The sequence below is a fragment of the Anolis carolinensis genome, unplaced genomic scaffold (assembly GCF_035594765.1).
Source record: "Anolis carolinensis isolate JA03-04 unplaced genomic scaffold, rAnoCar3.1.pri scaffold_7, whole genome shotgun sequence".
Classification (NCBI taxonomy): domain Eukaryota; kingdom Metazoa; phylum Chordata; class Lepidosauria; order Squamata; family Dactyloidae; genus Anolis; species Anolis carolinensis.
In genome coordinates, this window is record NW_026943818.1 from 2,935,604 (window position 1) to 2,955,366 (window position 19,763).

Sequence of the window (19,763 nt, forward strand, 5' to 3'; positions counted from 1 at the left end):
TCTTCCGTGGAACCGAGGGACAAAGGATGCGGGTGGGAGGTGGGCTCTTCCTCTTTTCCACGTTCCTCATTTCGGGGCGCTCTTTCAGAGACACTCCCCGTCGGCCCTTTGCACCCAATAAAACAGATTGTGGTTGCCACACTCCTCCTCCTCCTTGGGGTGCCTGTGGGTTGGGAGGGGGCTGCACTTGAGGAGGCGGCTTTGGCGACTGAATGAATGCTTCCACCTGCAAAAAAACATCATGCCAGTATAAGGTGAATTTGGGCCTATGTTTTGTACACATTCTAGATCCAGAGATGCAAAGAGAAGAGGGAGAAGTAATTGGGTAAACAGAGGGGACTGTTGGATAGCCTTGGATTTAAAATCCTGCCCCCCAGCAGTGTGGTCCTAATGGGGAGAAAGGGGCAAAACCAGCAGGGAAAGTGGTGGGACCAGTCTCCTCCATGGTCCTTGAGTCTCGGAGTTTGCCTGACCCAAAACAAGTCTAGAGCAACACCGGCTGCCCCACATAGATTCAGGGAGGGCTTCATGACCCACAGCTTTGGGCCCACGAAGCAAGGAAACCCAGCTGGCCATCGCAGACATTGTTATCCCAAGATGCTGCTCCTATAGTAATAATAATAATAATAATAATAATAATAATAATAATAATAATAATATATTTATTTATACCCTGCTCCATCTCCTGAATTACTTGGGGCCGCTTACACTGGGACAAGCCTTAGTAAAAGGTAAAGGTTTCCCCTGACGTTAAGTCCAGTCATGTCTGACTCTGGGGGTTGGTGCTCATCTCCATTTCTAAGCTGAAGAGCCGGCGTTGTCCGTAGACACCTCCAAGGTCATGTGGCCAGCATGACTGCTTGGAGTGCCGTTACCTTCCCGCTGGAGCGGTACCTATTGATCTACTCACATTGGCATTTTTTCAAACTGCTAGGTTGGCAGGAGCTGGAGCTAACAGCGGGTGCTCACTCCGCTCCCCAGATTTGAACCTGGGACCTTTCGGTTTGCAAGTTCAGCAGCTCAGAGCTTTAACACACTGAGTCACCTATAATTTTTTTGTGTGTGTGTCAGGAGCAACCAGAGTTGCTTCTGGAGTGAGAGAATTGGCCGTCTGCAAGGACGTTGCCCAGGGGACGCCCAGATGTTTTGATGTTTTTACCATCCTTGTGGGAGGCTTCTCTCATGTCCCCGCATGGAGCTGGAGCTGATAGAGGGAGCTCATCCGTGCTCTCCCCAGGTGGGATTTGAACCTGGCAGCCTTCAGGTCAGCAACTCAACCTTCAAGTCATGAGGCTTTTATCCCCTAGGCCACCGGAGGCTCCTACCTATAATAATAATAATCTATATATATAAATGAGTGATGGCATCACGGCGACCCACAAAACAACAAAACTACAGGCCCCCCAACCTCGAAATTTGACAACACAACCCATCATCCACGCCTCTAGGTTGATACAACAAAAAGAAAAGAAAAATAAAGTCCTAATTAGAGGGAGAGCAATAATTGTTTTTATCCAATTGCTGCCAGTTAGAGGACTAATCTCTGCCCACTTGGTCTCCTAGCAACCAACTCAGCCCAGGGGACAGGCAGACTTAGGCCTCGGCCTGTTCCACAGATTCTCTGATTTTAACTGGATTATATGGCAGTGTAGACTCAAGGCCCTTCCACACAGCTATATAACCCATTTATAATCTTATATTATCTGCTTTGCATTGGATTATCTTGTCTCCACACTGCCATATAATCCACTTCAGTGTGCATTTTATACAGCTGTGAAGAAGGGGCCTCATATAATCCAGTTCTAAGCAGATAAGATTATAAATATAATATGTAATAATTACTGTGATATAGAATCATAGAATAGTAGAGTTGGAAGAGACCTCATGGGCCATCCAGTCCAACCCCATTCTGCCAAGAAGCAGGAAATCGCATTCAAAGCGATTAATAATAATACAGAACAATATAATCTCTAAAATCAGGACAGTAATTAAAGAGCAACACTCCGAAAGCATAACCCACAGCAACGCGTGGCCGGGCAAAGCTAGTAATAATACAAAATCCAACATATCTATCTTGTTTGCTGTGTCATAATAATAATAACAATAACAATAATAAATAAATAAAACTTTATTTATACCCTGCTCCATCTCCCGAAGGACTAGGGGCGGCTTACACTAGGACAAGCCTTATCAATCTCCAAATAAAAGCAGGCACTGACCAGAAAACACAGGCTAAATCACCCACTGACTGAGCCCCCTATGGTTTGCTATGCTGGAAGTGTGTGTGGCATAAAATATAGGGGAAAGACCCCCACGCGGCCCACCCTAAAGCCATCCCTATCTGCAAAGACAACAAAGGAGAGCATGGGCCAAGGAAGAAGGTCCAAGCGGGGGTCGGATTCAAAACACTATTGTGTGTGTGACAATGGCAGGCTCTATGTTGTTGTATGTTTCCCAGGGTATATGGCCATGTTCTAGAAGTATTCTCTCCTAACGTTTCACCCACATCTATGGCAGGCATCCTCAGAGGTTGTGAGGCATGGATAAACTAGGCAAGTAAGGTAAACATATATCCATGCAGCTGTGGACAAGTCTACATAGAGACCACCAAATGTAGCATTGCCCAAACACGAGTCAAAGAACATGAAAGCACAAAGCACTGCAGACTCACTCAACCAGAGAAATCAGCCATAACAGAGCACTTGATGAACCAACCTGGACACAGGATATTATTTGAGAACACAAAAATGCTTGACCACTCCAACAACTATCATGTCAGATGACACAGAGAAGCCATTGAAATCCACAAGCATGTGGACAACTTCAACAGAAAGGAGGAAACCATGAAAATGAACAAAATCTGGCTATTAAAAAACTCAAAAATCAAAACCGTAGATGGGAAGCAACACTCTGAGGGCAGAGGAGCCCCAGGGACGGCTAATGACTCTGAACAAAGGATGCTCCCCAGGCAAGAGACAAACCTTTCCAATGCTAATTAGGGTGATTAATTGCAACATTAACGCTGGATTCCAACTGAAAAAGGACTCTTGTCACACCCTGGACTATATTTACCTTCCTTACCTAGTTTATCCATGCCTCACAACCTCTGAGGATGCCTGCCATAGATGTGGGCGAAACGTCAGGAGAGAATACTTCTGGAGCATGGCCACACAGCCTGAAAGACATACAACAACCCCAACGCTTTGTCAGTTGGAGGCCAGTGTGAATGTTGCAGTTAATCACCCTAATTAGCACTGAAAAGGGTCATCTCCTGGCCTTTCCTGCCTGGGGGCATGCTTTGTTCAGGCTCTCCTCCTGTTTCTCTGCGCACTGCAGCCCCCGTTGCTGGGTTCTTTGGATCATCTTCTCGTGGATCTAGATCAGGCCTGGGCAAACTTTGGCCCTCCAGGTGTTTTGGACTTCAACTCCCACCATTCCTAACAACCTACCGGCTGTTAGGAATGGTGGGAGTTGAAGTCCAAAACACCTGGAGGGCCAAAGTTTGCCCAGGCCTGATTGCCAGCCTCCCCTCCCTTTCCCTCTTGCTTTCCGTGTGCATGGCTCTGATTCAATTAGGCCGCCTTGGCTCTCCTTGTAAACAAGCAAATGAGCTGAAAGCTGCAGGCGAGGCCTCTTTCCAAGCCAGGCGCATCCATTTTCATGCGTCTTTGAGGATGTGGCCGGAAAAAGAACCCAATGTGGCCATGGGCAGACCTTCCAACAGTCTGCTTTCCTGAAAGGAACTCATCTGGTGACCATCAGTGACTCACTGGCAACAGTCAGCTTCCCAACCCTATTTCCCTGGAGCATGTGCAGAGTGGGCTGCCCTCCTTTCCTATCCCCTTTCATCCTTCCATTGACAACACAATGCTTTCACAAACCACACATTCATACTAAAAATTGTTATAATAAATACACTGATTAAAAATTAAAACAGCAGCACATGACAAAACCAAGACCCTTGCAGGACTTCCTGCACTTTTGGGAAGTTTCCAATGTGTCACTCTTTTGGAGTCCAGGCGTGGCTTGACTGCAGCTCCCATCAGGCAGTGCTGCAGAATGCTAGGCATTGTCTAGGACCACTGTTTGCCTGCCTCCCCTTCCCTGTGCCCTCGGGCATCTCTGCATCCAGTCCCTGTCCTGGGAGCGATGCTACTGAATGCAAAAGGTAAAGGTTTCCCCTGACGCTAAGTCCAGTCGTGTCCGACTCTGGGGGTTGGTGCTCATCTCCATTTCTAAGCCCAAGAGCCGGTGTTGTCCGTAGACACCTCCAAGGTCATGTGGCCAAAGGCATGACTGCATGGAGCGCTGGAGCAGTACCTAATGATCTACTCACATTTGCATGTGACATTAAGTCCAGTTGTGTCTGACTCTAGGAATTGGTGCTCATCTCCATTTCTAAACCGAAGAGCGGGCGTTGTCTGTAGACACCTCCAAGATCATGTGGCCACTGGCATGACTGCATCGAGCTCCACCATTACCTCCCGCTGGAGAAGTACCTATTGATCTACTCACATTTGCATGTGACATTAAGTCCAGTTGTGTCTGACTCTAGGAGTTGGTGCTCATCTCCATTTCTAAGCTCAAGAGCCAACGTTGTCTGTAGACACCTCCAAGATCATGTGGCCACTGGCATGACTGCATGGAGCGCTGTTACCTTCCCGCCAGAGCAGTACCTATTGATCTACTCACATTTGCATGTGAAATTAAGTCCAGTGGTGTCTGACTCTGGGGGTTGGTGCTCATCTCCATTTCTAAGCCGAAGAGCTGGCGTTGTCCGTAGACACCTCCAAGGTCACGCAAGTCTAGACAGGAGACAAGGCAGCCCCACTGGACCTCTTGGGGGCCCTCTTGGCTCCTTGGCTTCCTCTCTTCAGCCAGAGCAAATCAGCTCAGTCCCACCTGAGCCAGAGAATGGCCCAGAGGCCGTGAGTCCAGATCCGCTACTGGTCCATGATGAGGAAGAGGAGGAGCAGGAGCGCGATGGGGAGGAAGACCAGGAGGAGGCTGAGGGCATCGGCCGCCGTCAAGGCCAGGAGTGCCAGGCGGAAGCCCCACTTGCAGCGCCCCTCTAGGCGTTCCAGGCGCAGGACCAGGCCCGGGGGGTAGCGCAGGCAGGGCAGGCAGCCCACGGTGCGCGAGGTGAGGAAGCGCACACGGAAGCGGTGCTCCAGGCCGCCCCAGAAGCCCGGGCGCCGAGGGGGCAGCGGGCGGAAGAGGAGGGAGGCCGCCGCAGGGGTCTCCTGGGCCGGACCCTCGGAGGCCCCCAGCAGCAGCAGCTCCTCCTGCAGCCGGCAGATCTCCCACTCCATCATGGGGGTCTTCTGGCGGCAGATGGGGCAGCGCACCCGGCCGATGTCGGCGGCACTGCCCGCCTCCAGGATGGCCCGCAGGCACCGGCCGCAGAGGACGTGGCCGCAGTTCAGGGGGGCCGGGCGGTGGGCCTCCTGGTCGTAGGGCTCCGTGCAAATAGGACACTCTGGCTCCTCTTCCACTGGGATGCAAGGGGAGTCCAATGCCACTGCTGCCCCCTCCTCCTCCTCTTCCACTGGGGTCCCCTTCTCCTCTTCTTTGGACTCCTCCGCCTCGTAGGGCTTCATGCAGATGGGACACTCCACTTCCTCAAGCGGCTCCTCCATCTGGATGCAGCACGATTCCAATGCCACTCCCTCCTCCTCCTCTTTGGTTTCTTCCTCCGTAGTCTCGTGTTTGTTTACAATCTCCTCCGTTTCTCCTTGCTGTCCTCTCTGCAGCACTGCATCCTTCAAGGTGCCAACCAGAGTCTCTGCTCCTGTGCTGTCCCCCAAAGCAAGCCCCTGCCCAGCCTCTGCAATGTTGGCACTGCGCAGAGGGCCTTCCAAGTCAGGGCGAGATGGGGATAACGAAACAGTGAGGCCCAGAAGAGGTTCCCGCTCCTCAGCCCTTCGGTCCTTCTCTTCTCCATCCTCCTCCTCTGCCATGATGGACCCACCTTGGCCTGGAGGGCAGCTCACCATTGGCACCACCATTTCCGCTTCCGGGAGGGCCTTCTTCCCCTCCAACTTCACCTCCTGCCCGCAGAGACCAGCAGCCTCCATCTCCTCCAAACTGGGGCCGAGAACTGGCTCCGTCCCAAGGAGTCTTCCCCATCGTGGCGGTCTCAGTGTCCGCAGCCTCCGTGGTCCCTCTGCCGGCTCAGCCCCAGCTCAGCTCCCATCTTGGGAATCTCCCCACAAGGTCTGGGTCCGCGGAAGGAACTGCTGTAGATGCCAGGCCAGTTTTTCCTCTCGGCTCCTCTGTACCTGCTCAGAAGTGGGCCAAATATGACTGCCAACTCAGAGGGATGGAAGACAAGAAGGAAAGAAGGAAGGCGGCTGGCTGGCTGGCCATTCCCAGGCGGGGCCAGGTGTGTCCGCTTGCAGGGCGCAGAGCGAATCAGGCCAGAGCAGGTGAGGGGCGGAGCCACCTGCCCAGGTGAGGCCCCAGGTAACCTCCTCCTCCCCCCTTCCTGTGCCAAGCACGGCCTCTGTCTGCCTCAGCAGCAGCCAAAACAAGGTGAAGGTGCAGGTCGAGCCTCTGACACAGCAGGGCTTGGGCCTCCACTTACATCATTTCGTTTGGTAAAAAAGGTAAAGGTTTCCCCTGATGTTAAGTCCAGTCATGTCTGACTCTGGAGGCTGGAGCTCATCTCCATTTCTAAGCCGAAGAGCCGGCATTGTCCGTAGACACCTCCAAGGTCATGTGGTCATGGGCATGACTGCATGGAGCGCCGTTACCTTCCCGCCGGAGCGGTAGCTATTGATCTACTCACATTGGCATGTTTTCGAACTGCTAGGTTGGCAGAAGCTGGAGCTAACAGCGGGCGCTCACTCCGCTCCCTGGGTTTGAACCTGGGACCTTTCAGTAACATGATATGCTAATTATATATATATATACTAGCTGTGCCCGGCCACACGTTGCTGTGGCGTTGTCTGGTGGTGTTGGTGAGAAATTGTTGAGGTAGTGGTGGTATTGAATGTCTGTTGTATGGTTGTCTTTATGTTTAGTATGCACACTGAAGTGGATTATATGGCAGTGTGGCATCAAGATAATCCAGTTCAAAGCAGATAATATAAGATTATAAATGGGTTATATAGCTGTGTGGAAGGGCCTTGAGTCTACACTGCCATAGAATCCAGTTAAAATCTGATAATCTGTGGAAGAGGCCTAAGTGAGGCCTAACTGTGCCTGTCCCCTGGGCTGAGTAGGTTGCTAGGAGACCAAGTGGGCGGAGCTTAGCCTTCAAACTGGCAGCAATTGGATAAAAACTATTATTCCTCTCCCTGTAATTAGGACTTTATTTTTCTTTTCTTTTTGTTGTATCAACCTAGAGCCGTGAATTATGGGTTGTGTTGTCAAATTTCGAGGTTGGGGGGCCTGTAGTTTTGTTGTTTTGTCCGCTGCCCTGATGCCATCACTCTTTTTTATATATATATATATATATATATATATATATATATATATATATACACATACATACATGTGTGTGTGTGTGTGTGTGTGTCTATGTACACACATACATATATACACATGTACCTATATATATATATAAATGTACAATAATATATAATATTATAATATGTCGTATATGCATATAATATTAATAATATTATTTTGTAATACAATGTAATACTAATAATACAATATAATAATGTTTATTATATATTATATGTAATATTAATAATAAAATTACATATATCAATATAGTACAATATAGTTATTGCCAGTATTGTGCTATGCTAATAATATAATATTGTATGTAAATTTAATTTGTAAGCCGTTCTGAGTCCCCTTCGGGGTGAGAAGGGTGAGATAGAAATGTATTTTAAAAAATAATAATAATAATAAATAAGTTCAGCAGCTCAGCACTTTAACACACTGAATAATAAATAATGGTAGACTTATGTATAGTATCAATATAAACAAACACCATATAATGCAGTGCAGGTACCCTATTTATATATGTTTAATCCATCTATTACATTCACTTACCTATACAGTTTTGAATATATAGATTGATGTTACAATCATAATATAAGTGATTGTATTGCAATAGAAGTGTATAACTGTAACATAACTTGCTTTGTGTTATATTAGGCACCACATTTTTCCTTTTTTTCGTTTTGCTGTATATAATAGACATCTGTGCATATAGCCCTTGAAGGACAGCCAAGATATCCCCACCGACCCCAGATCAGGACTTTGAGGCCCACTGGGCTCCCACAAAAGAGAAATCGACGGAGGGCAGGGAACCAGAGGGGCCTTGAGGGGGTCCCAGGACCCTCCTTGTATAAGGTCAGCCTCCTCCCTTGGCACAAGGGCAGCATCATTGTTCGTCCGACCCATTTGCTCCACTTATTAGGCAGGACGGAACGGATCTGGGTCAGGCATTCCTGATTTACCGGCCTGGGCTCAATGACTCCTCCGCAAGAGGAAGTGGATGGCAGGAGGAGGAGGAAGAGGAATGCAAGAGAGCCAGTCCGTTGGGAGGAGAGGGCACCCAGAGGTCATGCAGCACCCCACTTTCTTCTCTGGCACCTCCCATATACCTCTGCGTTATGGAGAAGGTGTGTCTATACACACATTATCTATACCAAGGGTCCCCAAACTTTTAAAGTGGAGGGCTGTTTCACAGTCCCTCAGACTGTTAGGGGGCCGGACTAGGATGAAATATTGTTGTTGTTGTTGTGTGCCTTCAAGTCATTTCAGACTTAGGTCAACCCTAAGTCTAAAGTTTAGGACAGAGGCCAGGTCAATCACCTTTGAAGCCCATGGGCCTTAGTTTGGGGACCCCTGATCTAGATGATCATAAGACCATAGGTAAGGAAAGGGGGCCCCAAAGGCCATCTAGATAATCTCATAAAACCATAGGTAAGGAAAAGGACCCTCAAAGGCCATCTAGATGGTCTCATAGGACCATAGGTAAGGAAAGTGACCTCTAAAAGCCATCTAGATGGTTTCATAAGGCCATAGCTAAGCAAAGAGACCTTCAAAGACCATCTAGACGATCTCATAAGCCCATAGATAAGCAAAAAGACCTCCAAAGACCAGGTAGACTAAGGTGAACCCTAAGTCTAAGGTTTAGGGCAGGGGCCAGGTCAATGACCTTGGAGGGCCGCATCCGGCCCCCGGGCCTTAGTTTGGGGACCCCTGATCTATACACATTATCTATATAAGATATATATCACATTTTATTATACTGCATATACTCGAGTATAAGCCTGGTTTTTCAGAACAAAAAAAACCCTCCTCGGCTTATACTCAGGTGAGGTTCCTGGTGGGTTTATATTCAGGTCGGCTTATATTCAAGTATTTATTTATTTATTATTACAACATTTATATCCTGCCCTTCTCACCCGAGAGGGGACTCAGGGCGGCTTACAATAAGCACACATATAAAAATGATATAATCTATATATATAAAAGAGTGATGGCATCACGGCGACCCACAAAACAACAAAACTACAGGCCCCCCCAACCTCGAAATTTGACAACACAACCCATCATCCACGGCTCTAGGTTGATACAACAAAAAGAAATGGAGAAGGTGTGTCTATACACACATTATCTATGGTTATGGAGAAGGTGTGTCTATACACACATTATCTATACACATTATCTATATAAGATATATATCACATTTTATTATACTGTATATACTCGAGTATACGCCTGGTTTTTCAGAACTGAAAAAAAACCTCGTTGGCTTATACTCGGGTGAGGGTCCTGGTGGGTTTATATTCAGGTCGGCTTATATTCAAGTATTTATTTATTTATTTATTTATTATTACAACATTTATATCCTGCCCTTCTCACCCGAGAGGGGACTCAGGGCGGCTTACAATAAGCACACATATAAAAATTATATCTTCTATATATATAAAAGAGTGATGGCATCACGGCGACCCACAAAACAACAAAACTACAGGCCCCCCCAACCTCGAAATTTGACAACACAACCCATCATCCACGCCTCTAGGTTGATACAACAAAAAGAAAAAAAAAATAAAGTCCTAATTAGAGAGAGAGGAATAATTGCTTTTAGCCAATTGCTGCCAGTTAGAAGGCTAAGCTCCTCCAACTTGGTCTCCTAGCAACCCAATAAAAAATAATAAAAAACACTAAAAAAAAATTAAAAACACTAAAAAAATTAATACAATAAAATACTATAATAAGAGAAAATAACTAAAAATAATACAAGAAAATAATAAAATATAATAAATAAAAAAGATAACTTACAATAAAATTAATTAAAAAATACAAATAACGTCAAATAAAAATTACACAACAATTTTTAACCAATACCACCACCACTTTGCCACAGCAACGCGTGGCCGGGCACAGCTAGTGCACTATAAATCAATTTAAAATTTATAACTTATGTCAACATTCATAAAAACATTCTAAAATACATTCTAAAATGGGTGTGTTCAAATTCAAAGGACTGGGTCTGTCAATTGAGTTCCAATTAATGCTGCTAATTGTTATTCGAAAGCCTATTCGAATTGTTATTCGAAATACCATAAATATATGGTATATTTATTATTTTTCTCTATTATTATTATTGGTATTGTTACATTTATTATTTTACTCTCTTAATTATTATTATTACATTTATTATTTTACTCTATTATTGTTACTTTTACATTTATTTTACTGCATTTATTATTATTATATTCATTATTTCACTCTATTATTATTAAAAGGATACATAAGCATATTTACATTGAAGAAGATGAGAATGATGATTCAGAGTTGGACAGTCTTATCTTAAATTAGAGCTTTATGCAAATATTCAAAAACATTGAACTTACTGATGCCTCAATTAATGTAATTTTATTGCTATCTATTTTTATATCTGAAATTTACCACCCTCGGCTTATACTGGAGTCAATGTTTTCCCAGGTGTTTTTGTGGTAAAATTAGGTGCCTCGGCTTATATTCGGGTTGGCTTATACTCAAGTATATAAGGGTATATCACATTTTATTATTCAGTAGAGTCTCACTTATCCAACACTCACTTATCCAACATTTTGGATTATCCAACGCATTTTTGTAGTCAATGTTTTCAATACATCATGATATTTGGTGCTAAATTCGTAAATACAGTAATTACTACATAGCATTACTGCGTACTGAACTATTTTTTCTGTCAAATGTGTTGTATAACATGATGCTTTGGTGCTTAATTTGTAAAATCATAATCTAATTTGATTTTTAATAGGCTTTTCCGTAATCCTTCCTTATTATCCAACATATTCGCTTATCCAATGTTCTGCTGGCCTGTTTATGTTGGATAAATGAGACTCTACTGTATATTTATAATCTTATATTATCTGCTTAGAACAGGATTATATGAGGCCCCTTCTATACAGCTGTATAAAATGCACACTGAAGTGAATTATCTGGCAGTGTGGACTCAAGATAATCCAGTTCAAAGCAGATAATATAAGATTATAAATGGGTAAAATAGCTGTGTGAAAGGGCCTTGAGTCTACACTGCCATATAATCCAGTTAAAATCAGATAATCTGTATCTTATAGGCAGTGTGGAAGAGGTCTGAGGCCTAACTGTGCCTGTCCCCTGGGCTGAGTAGGTTGCTAGGAGACCAAGTGGGCAGAGTTTAGCCTTGTAACTGGCAGCAATTGGATAAAAAACAATTATTCCTCTCCCTCTAATTAGGACTTTATTTTTCTTTTCTTTTTGTTGTATGAACGTAGAGGCATGGATGAGGGTTTGTGTTGCCAAGTTTAGTGTTTCTGGGATGTGTCGTTTTGTCCTAGGCCGAAATTTCATTACCCTTTTATATATATACTAGCTGTGCCCGGCCACGCATATGGTGGTATGAGAAATAAAGTATTAAGGAATTGGTGGTAGTTAAGGTAAAGGGTCCCCTGGGCTGAGTGGGTTGCTAGGAGACCAAGTGGGGGAGCTTAGCCTTCTAACTGGCAGCAATTGGATAAAAACAATTATTCCTCTCCCTCTAATTAGGACTTTATTTTTCTTTTCTTTTTGTTGTATCAACCTAGAGGAAAGGATGAGGGGTTGTGATGTCAATTTTCGACGTTGTGGGGTGTTTACTTCTGTTGTTTTGTCCGCTGCCATGATGCCATCACTCTTTTATATATATAGATAGATTGCTTTAATGTTCGTATTGTGTGTATTTTACAAATGCTGTTAGCTGCCTTGGGCCCTGGAGTGGGGAAAGGCGAGATAAAAATGTTTTATGTTTATGTCTAAAGTTTTGAGTTGTAATGGTTTTAGTTCACAGTGATATGCTATCTTAGATTTGTGATGTTTTATTTGACATATGGGAGGCATTGAATCTTGCCATTTCCTTAGCTGCAAACCGTTTTGAGTCCCCCCCAGGGGTGAGAAAAGCGGTATAGCAATGTAAACAAACAAACCAAAATCCAGTAGGAAGATCAATGGCACTAGTTTAGATTTATTGGTCCTGACCTGGGTCTCCGCAAGGTCCATTCAAGACCAGGTCTCGGCCTGGAAGCGGCCCTCGCGTTCCATGTTTTGGAGATATTCCTGGGCTTCCGGAGCAGAGAGGCCTCCTTCCGACTGGAAGACGGAGACCAAGGCATTGGACACCCCCTCCGGCATCTGCTTGGCGTTCCTAGAAAGGGAAGCGGGGGCTGTGATTGACTGTGGTTGCAAAACTCCTGAGAGTCAGTCTGGTTGGAAGATGGAAGCCCAGGTGCAAAGCATGGTTCCCGTTCTCTCAGGTTGGCTTCTTCCCCAAGGGCTGACGGGGCCTCCAAGAACGTTGAAGAACCCGTTTGCCCCAGAAAACTGGCTCACGCAGGGAAACCGGTGGAGGTTTCCGTGACACAGACGGCCCATAGTTGCCACCCGAACCAGCCTTGGCATCCCAAGGAAGCCCAAGGAGAGAGGCCGGCTGACTCAGGGAACTCAGTTCCCTGCAACACTCTTGCAAGGAAGCAGGTCAAAAAGGAAGCCAGCCTGGCACTGAGCCACTCACAGAGATATATTAAGAACAGGCTGGATGGCCATCTGTCGGGATGGCTTGGATGGTGCCTTCCTGCCTGGCAGAAGAGGGCGGGACTGGACGGCCCCTTATGATCTCTTCCAACTATGGTTCTATGGTTCTGCTCCTTCCCTGGAGGATCTAATAATAATAATAATAATAATAATAATAATAATAATAATAATAATAATAATAATAATAATAATAATAATATAGGGACACTTGGGAAGGGTCTGATGTGTGATCCAATTCAACAGCCAGCAGTGTCTGTTGTGTTTCAAATAATAATAATAATAATAATAATAATAATAATAATAATAATAATAATAATAATAATAAAAAATAATAATACACAGTCCTAGACACTTGGGACACTTGAATTGGACGTGTGATCCAATTCAACAGCCAGTAGAGTGTCTGATGTGGACACATCTTGTTGTGTTTTAAAGAATAACAACAACAACAACAATAACACACAGTCCTAGACACTTGGGAAGGGTCCGACGTGTGATCCAATTCAACAGCTAGCAGAGTGTCTGTTGCGGACTCATCTTGTTGTGTTTCAAAGAATAATAATAATAATAATAATAATAATAATACTACACAGTCCTAGACACTTGGGAAGGGTCCGACGTGTGATCCAATTCAACAGCCAGCAGAGTGTCTACTGTGGACTCATCTTGTTGTGTTTCAAATAATAATAATAATAATAATAATAATAATAATAATAATACTACACAGTCCTAGACACTTGGGAAGGGTCCGACATGTGATCCAATTCAACAGCTAGCAGAGTGTCTGTTGCGGACTCATCTTGTTGTGTTTCAAAGAATAATAATAATAATAATAATAATAATAATAATAATAATAATAATAATAATATCACACAGTCCTAGACACTTAGGAAGTGTCCGATGTGTGATCCAATACAACAGCCAGCAGAGTGTCTGTTGCGGACTCATCTTGTTGTGTTTCAAAGAATAATAATAATAATAATAATAATAATAATAATAATAATATCACACAGTCCTAGACACTTAGGAAGTGTCCGATGTGTGATCCAATACAACAGCCAGCAGAGTGTCTGCTGCGGACTCACCTTGTGTTTCAAATAATAATAATAATAATAATAATAATAATACACAGTCCTAGACACTTGGGAAAGGTTCGACGTGTGATCCAATTCAACAGCTAGCAGAGTGTCTGCTGTGGGCTCATCTTGTTGTGTTTCAAAGAATAATAATAATAATAATAATAATAATAATAATAATCTATCTAATATCTATCTTGTTTGAATCATAGAATCATAGAATAGTAGAGTTGGAAGAGACCTCAAGGGCCATCTAGTCCAACCCCCCGCTAAGAAGCAGGAAATCGCATTCAAAGCACCCCCGACAGATGGCCATCCAGCCTCTGCTTAAAAGCCTCCAAAGAAGGAGCCTCCACCACGGCCCGGGGGAGAGAGTTCCACTGCCGAACAGCCCTCACAGTGAGGAAGTTCTTCCTGATGTTCAGGTGGAATCTCCTTTCCTGTAGTTTGAAGCCATTGTTCCGTGTCCTAGTCTGCAGGGCAGCAGAAAATAAGCTTGCTCCCTCCTCCCTATGACTTCCCCTCACATATTTGTACATGGCTCTCATGTCTCCTCTCAGCCTTCTCTTCTGCAGGCTAAACATGCCCAGCTCTTTAAGCCTCTCCTCATAGGGCTTGTTCTCCAGACCCTTAATCATTTTAGTTGCCCTCCTCTGGACGCTTTCCAGCTTGTCAGCATCTCCCTTCATCTGCGGTGCCCAAAACTGGACACAGTATTCCAGGTGTGGTCTGACCAAGGCAGAATAGAGGGGGAGCATGACTTCCCTGGATCTAGACGTTATTCCCCTATTGATGCAGGCCAAAATCCCATTGGCTTTTTTAGCTGCCGCATCACATTGTAGGCTCATGTTTAACTTGTTGTCCACGAGGACTCCAAGATCTTTTTCGCACACACTGCTGTCAAGCCAGGCGTCCCCCATTGCTGTGACATAATAAAATAATAGTAATAATAATAATAATAATAATTATTATTATTATTATATATAACCTGCTCCATCTCCCGAAGGACTTGGGGTGGCTTACACTGGGAGGGAGGTTCCTCCTCCACTAGCTATGGCCAGCATGATGCCACTGGGAGTCTTGGGGGATGTTGGGGGCTCAGGCTTGGCCACTCAAGGCGGACCAGGCAGGTCTCTCCCTTCTTTGGCTGCTTCTTGCCACTTACCCGGCCAGGTAGATGTGGCTGCCTTGATGCTTCACCAGGTCCCACACGAGGGCCTTGTTCTCCCGGAGACGGTGCTGGACGTAGATCTTCTCCTCCTGGAAGGAAAAAAGACCACCCAGAGGGTCACAGAAGGGCACTCCCAAAGGCGGTTGGGTTGCAATTCCCATTATCCCCAGAATAACATCTGGGGACTCAAACTGGGTGAAAGCGATGTTACAAAACTGATAGTTGGCCCTCTTTGTGGTATCCTACATACAGCTGAATAAAATCCCACATTTTCTGCTTTGAACTGGAATATATGGCAGCGTGGACTCAGATTATCCAGTTCAGAGCAGATATTGTGGGTTATATGGTTGTGTGGAAGGGCACGCTGCCCATGGATTCAGTGGCCCTTTGAAGCAACCACCAAAAAAGCCGATGCGGCCTTCCATGAGGCATTGAACAGTTCTTACAGTCAGGATATTCTTCCTAATGTTCAGGTGGAATCTCCTTTCCTGTCATTTGAATGCATGGCACCCATGGGCCCTACTCTCCCACCGTGTTATGATTGAGCCTCATGGCTCTGTTACTGACAGACGTGGGCGTAAGACTCCTCGAGAGTCAGATACTCTCGAGGAGCGAGAGAGAAAAAGACTGCGAGACATATTTGCAGCACCATCTGACGAGGAGTCTTTCGAAGGGTTTACGGAGAGAATGGAGGAGGGGCTGGTTAGCTCAGAGGAGGATGAGATGGATTGGACTCGGGTAAGGGAGGAAGTGGGTGCCACTGGCCATGATGGGACAGAAGATGAATGGGGACCTTCAGGATTAGACCCATGGTTTAGCTGGAGGGATGGGACGGGATCCACAGCTGGAGATGCTGTTGGGCGTAGTCAGAGGTGTTCCAGCTCTGACGAGGAAAGTGATGAGGAAACGCCCGGGTTAAGGAGGACAGCTGACAGTGATGAAGATTTGTAACTGGCATAAAATGGGGCTTGGGAGCAATTGCAAATTGCGTTGGGCAAGGTAATCTGGGCAAACGCTTGGGATCCGTGTGTGTGTGGGACGCTTCCCTGAAGACTTGTGTGCTTTCCTGTGCTGTGACGTAAGTTGATTGGAATCCAGGGTCAGACGGCGGGAGGGATTGTGTGGGCATTTGTTTGTGCAAACCTGTGCTTACTCTTATTAGCTTGACCCTCCGTCGTCTTCTTGACGGACGCCATCTCCTGCTTTGAGAACTCGGACTGAACTGACCACGGCTTGTCTTCCCCCCTTCTTGGACTTGGAAAAACTACAAACGTCTGCTTCTGGCTTTGATCTACGGAACGGAACTGGTCTACTCAACTGCTACAATCCTTGGCTGATTTACTCGTGTTGGAGATCCTGTCTGCTGTGTGTGTGGGGGAGCGACGCAAGTTACTCTAAGCACAGTGTTGGCAGCAGAGAGGAATCTGCTGCCAATTAGTTGCATTCTTTGTATCTTTTGTTCCTTGGCTTTCGTTTCGTTTATACCCAGGCTGAAGCAAGCAGTTTGTTTTTACCCGGATTAAACTCCGGTTTAATCCGGTTTATCTTTTGAACATTTACTTTTGCCCCTTTTTGCTCCTAAAGGCAAAAACTGCCTGGCCCTTGTGTTTTACGGGCATTTTTGAGTTCTGTAATCTAATAAACTCTGTTACTTTGAATCTTGTGGCGTTCTGTCCTTGACACACCGTGTCCTTGGCCTCGCTTCTTTGTCGTTGGCCCTTTCCCCGACTCCACTGCCTCTGCTTCTCCTTGAAAAGGGGACATTCAAAGCAAGAATGATTGTTTAATATCTTAATTATGTCTATTTTAAATCATGACTTGTTAATTTGTTTTTTAAATGCATTCTTCGATGTCTTAACTGTTGTTTTTATGATATTATATGATTGTATTGGGCTTGCCCCTGTGTGAGCTGCTCCATGTCCCCGTTGGGGAGATGGAGGCGACATAAAAATAAAATTATTATTATTATTATTTTATTTTATTATGACACAGCAAGCAAGATAGATATGCTGGATTTCATATTATTATTATTATTATTATTATTATTATTATTATTATTATTATCATTATTATTATTATTAGGAGAAGCCCTGCAAGGCCATGCAGCAGTACCGCACAGGAAACCCAGAAAGTGCTCGTTGCCATGCTAGGTTTCTACCTGCAGGGATCCCAATGGTATCTCTCAAAGAGAGGAGGGGTGTATTTATCCCCTCTTGATTCCTCTTTGGTCACCTGGCATCAAAGCCGGTGTTATTAGGAGAAGCCCTGCAAGGCCATGCAGCAGTACCGCACAGGAAACCCAGAAAGTGCTCGTTGCCATGCTAGGTTTCTACCTGCAGGGATCCCAATGGTATCTCTCAAAGAGAGGAGGGGTGTATTTATCCCCTCTTGATTCCTCTTTGGTCACCTGGCATCAAAGCCGGTGTTATTAGGAGAAGCCCTGCAAGGCCATGCAGCAGTACCGCACAGGAAACCCAGAAAGTGCTCGTTGCCATGCTAGGTTTCTACCTGCAGGGATCCCAATGGTATCTCTCAAAGGGAGGAGGGGTGTATTTATCCCCTCTTGATTCCTCTTTGGTCACCTGGCATCAAAGCCGGTGTTTTCAGTCTCAAAAGGAGGGACAGGAAGCCGCTCCTGCAACAGCCAGATAATGGCAGGCGGGGCCCCTGTCCCGCACCCGCTTCCGCCCGCTTTCTTCTGAGGCATGGAGGGACGTGTGCCGGAGCCATGCGCTCTCCAAAGGAAGGCCTTGGGGTTCCTCCCTGTTCTTCCCCGTTGAATCAGGAGCGGCTTGGCCTGTTTGTGCCACACCTGACAGCGGGGTCTTGGCCTGGCCCCTCCCGCGGAAGCCACAGGGGAAGCTGAGCGTTATCAAATGTTCCCATCGCTCCTTCCTTGCCCCACGAAATGGGAATTCTGAGCTGGGGGCTCATCCCATTGGGGTCTCTTCCTGTTGAATGAGTCTATGATGCTAATACAGAACCCTGCTTTTTTTTTTAAGACTCCTCTACACTTTGGTTAGACATCTAGTATGCCAATGAGATCTTTTAGGAGCTGGATCCTGATACTTTATTATATATTTACTAGCTGTGCCCAGCCACGCGTTGCTGTGGCGAAGTCTGGTGGTATGGGAAATAAAGTATTGAGGAATTGGTGGCAGTTAAGGTAAAGGGTAAAGATTTTACCTTACATTAAGTCCATTATAAATGGGTTATATAGCTGTGTGGAAGGGCCTTGAGTCTACACTGCCATATAATCCAGTTAAAATCAGATGATCTGTATTTTAAAGGCAGTGTGGAAGAGGCCTAAGTGAGGCCTAACTCTGCCTGTCCCCTGGGCTGAGTGGGTTGCTAGGAGACCAAGTGGGCAGAGCTTAGCCTTCTAACTGGCAGCAATTAGATAAAAACAATTATTCCTCTCCCTCTAATTAGGACTTTATTTTTCTTTTCTTTTTGTTGTATGAACGTAGAGGCATGGATGAGGGCTTGTGCTGCCAAGTTTAGTGTTTCTGGGATGTGTAGTTTTGTTGTTTTGTCCTAGGCCAGAATTTCATTACCCTTTTATATATATAGATTTATTTACTACATTTATATCCCACTCTTCTCACCCCGAAGGGGACTCAGAGCGGCTTACAAATCAAATGAACGTACAATATATTATTAGCATAGCACAATAGAAGCATTAAATTACTATATTGTATATCATTATATGGTAATATTATTAGTAATATTACATTTAATATATAATATATAATTAATATAATGTTGTATTATTATTATTATTAGTATAAGAGGCAGGCCGAATGCAGGCTGGGGCCAAGGTCGGGCAGACTGTGCGTGGCTTTGAACAAGTAAATAAAGGGACCCAGCTGTGCCAGCCATAGCCAGGAAGGAGTGGCAAGCGGCAACTTGGCAATGGTGCTCCAAGCAAAATAATAATAATAATTATTATTATTATTATATTTTACTGACACAAAAACACAATATGACATAGCAACAAACGTATTATTATTATTGACACAATGACATTGTATGACACAGCAAACAAGATAGATATGCTGGATTATTATTATTATTATTATTATTATTATATCTGCAGCCACCGGCTTCTGCTTTGTTAAGTTTGCAGGCCCAGAAGAAGCAGAATCTCTCTCCCCAACGCTCCTTTCTCAGACCCAAGGACACCTCGCAGCCTAGTCCTGCCCACAGCAATGGGGGGGGGGAGAACATGTGGCCCCAGAAGACCCCTCCGAGGGGCTGGAGATCCCCACATCCCTCGCACCTGGAGCCTACCTGATCCCGGGAGAAGGCCACAAAGAGCACCAGGGAGCCCTGCTCCACCAGCGCCTCCCATTCCTCCCGGCAGAAGAAATCCTGGCTTTTCTGGCGGCAGCCGAAGAACAGAATGTTTCCTGAGAGAGGGGAAAGAATGGGGTGCATTCAAGGACCATTCTGAGAAGATTTGGGGACACAAAGGGCATGGGAGG

General features: G+C 45.2%; 2 protein-coding genes across 8 annotated transcripts in view; both read right to left on the reverse strand.

Moving 5' to 3' along the window:
• The window catches only part of ndor1 (NADPH dependent diflavin oxidoreductase 1), a 71,453-nt gene that overhangs the window by 24,051 nt on the left and 27,639 nt on the right, over positions 1-19,763 (reverse strand). For 2 of the 7 annotated variants that reach the window (XM_062959127.1, XM_062959128.1), the window contains exons 13-15: positions 19,570-19,688; positions 15,271-15,365; positions 12,478-12,643 (exon numbers count right to left, since the gene is read on the reverse strand). In XM_062959127.1, the coding sequence (XP_062815197.1) occupies positions 12,499-12,643; positions 15,271-15,365; positions 19,570-19,688 (359 nt within the window). In that variant the 3' untranslated portion in view covers positions 12,478-12,498. Of the gene's footprint in view, positions 1-2,110; positions 3,176-12,443; positions 12,644-15,270; positions 15,366-19,569; positions 19,689-19,763 lie in introns of those variants that run through there. The other 5 variants (XM_062959124.1, XM_062959130.1, XM_062959126.1 and 2 more) reach the window with 4 other exon arrangements.
• Positions 3,888-6,077, reverse strand: LOC134292988 (uncharacterized). The gene is made up of 2 exons (XM_062959005.1): positions 5,612-6,077; positions 3,888-5,548 (listed from the first exon to the last, which is right to left on the reverse strand). The coding sequence occupies exons 1-2, from the start codon at positions 6,075-6,077 to the stop codon at positions 4,944-4,946; spliced, it is 1,071 nt and encodes a 356-aa protein (XP_062815075.1). The 3' UTR covers positions 3,888-4,943.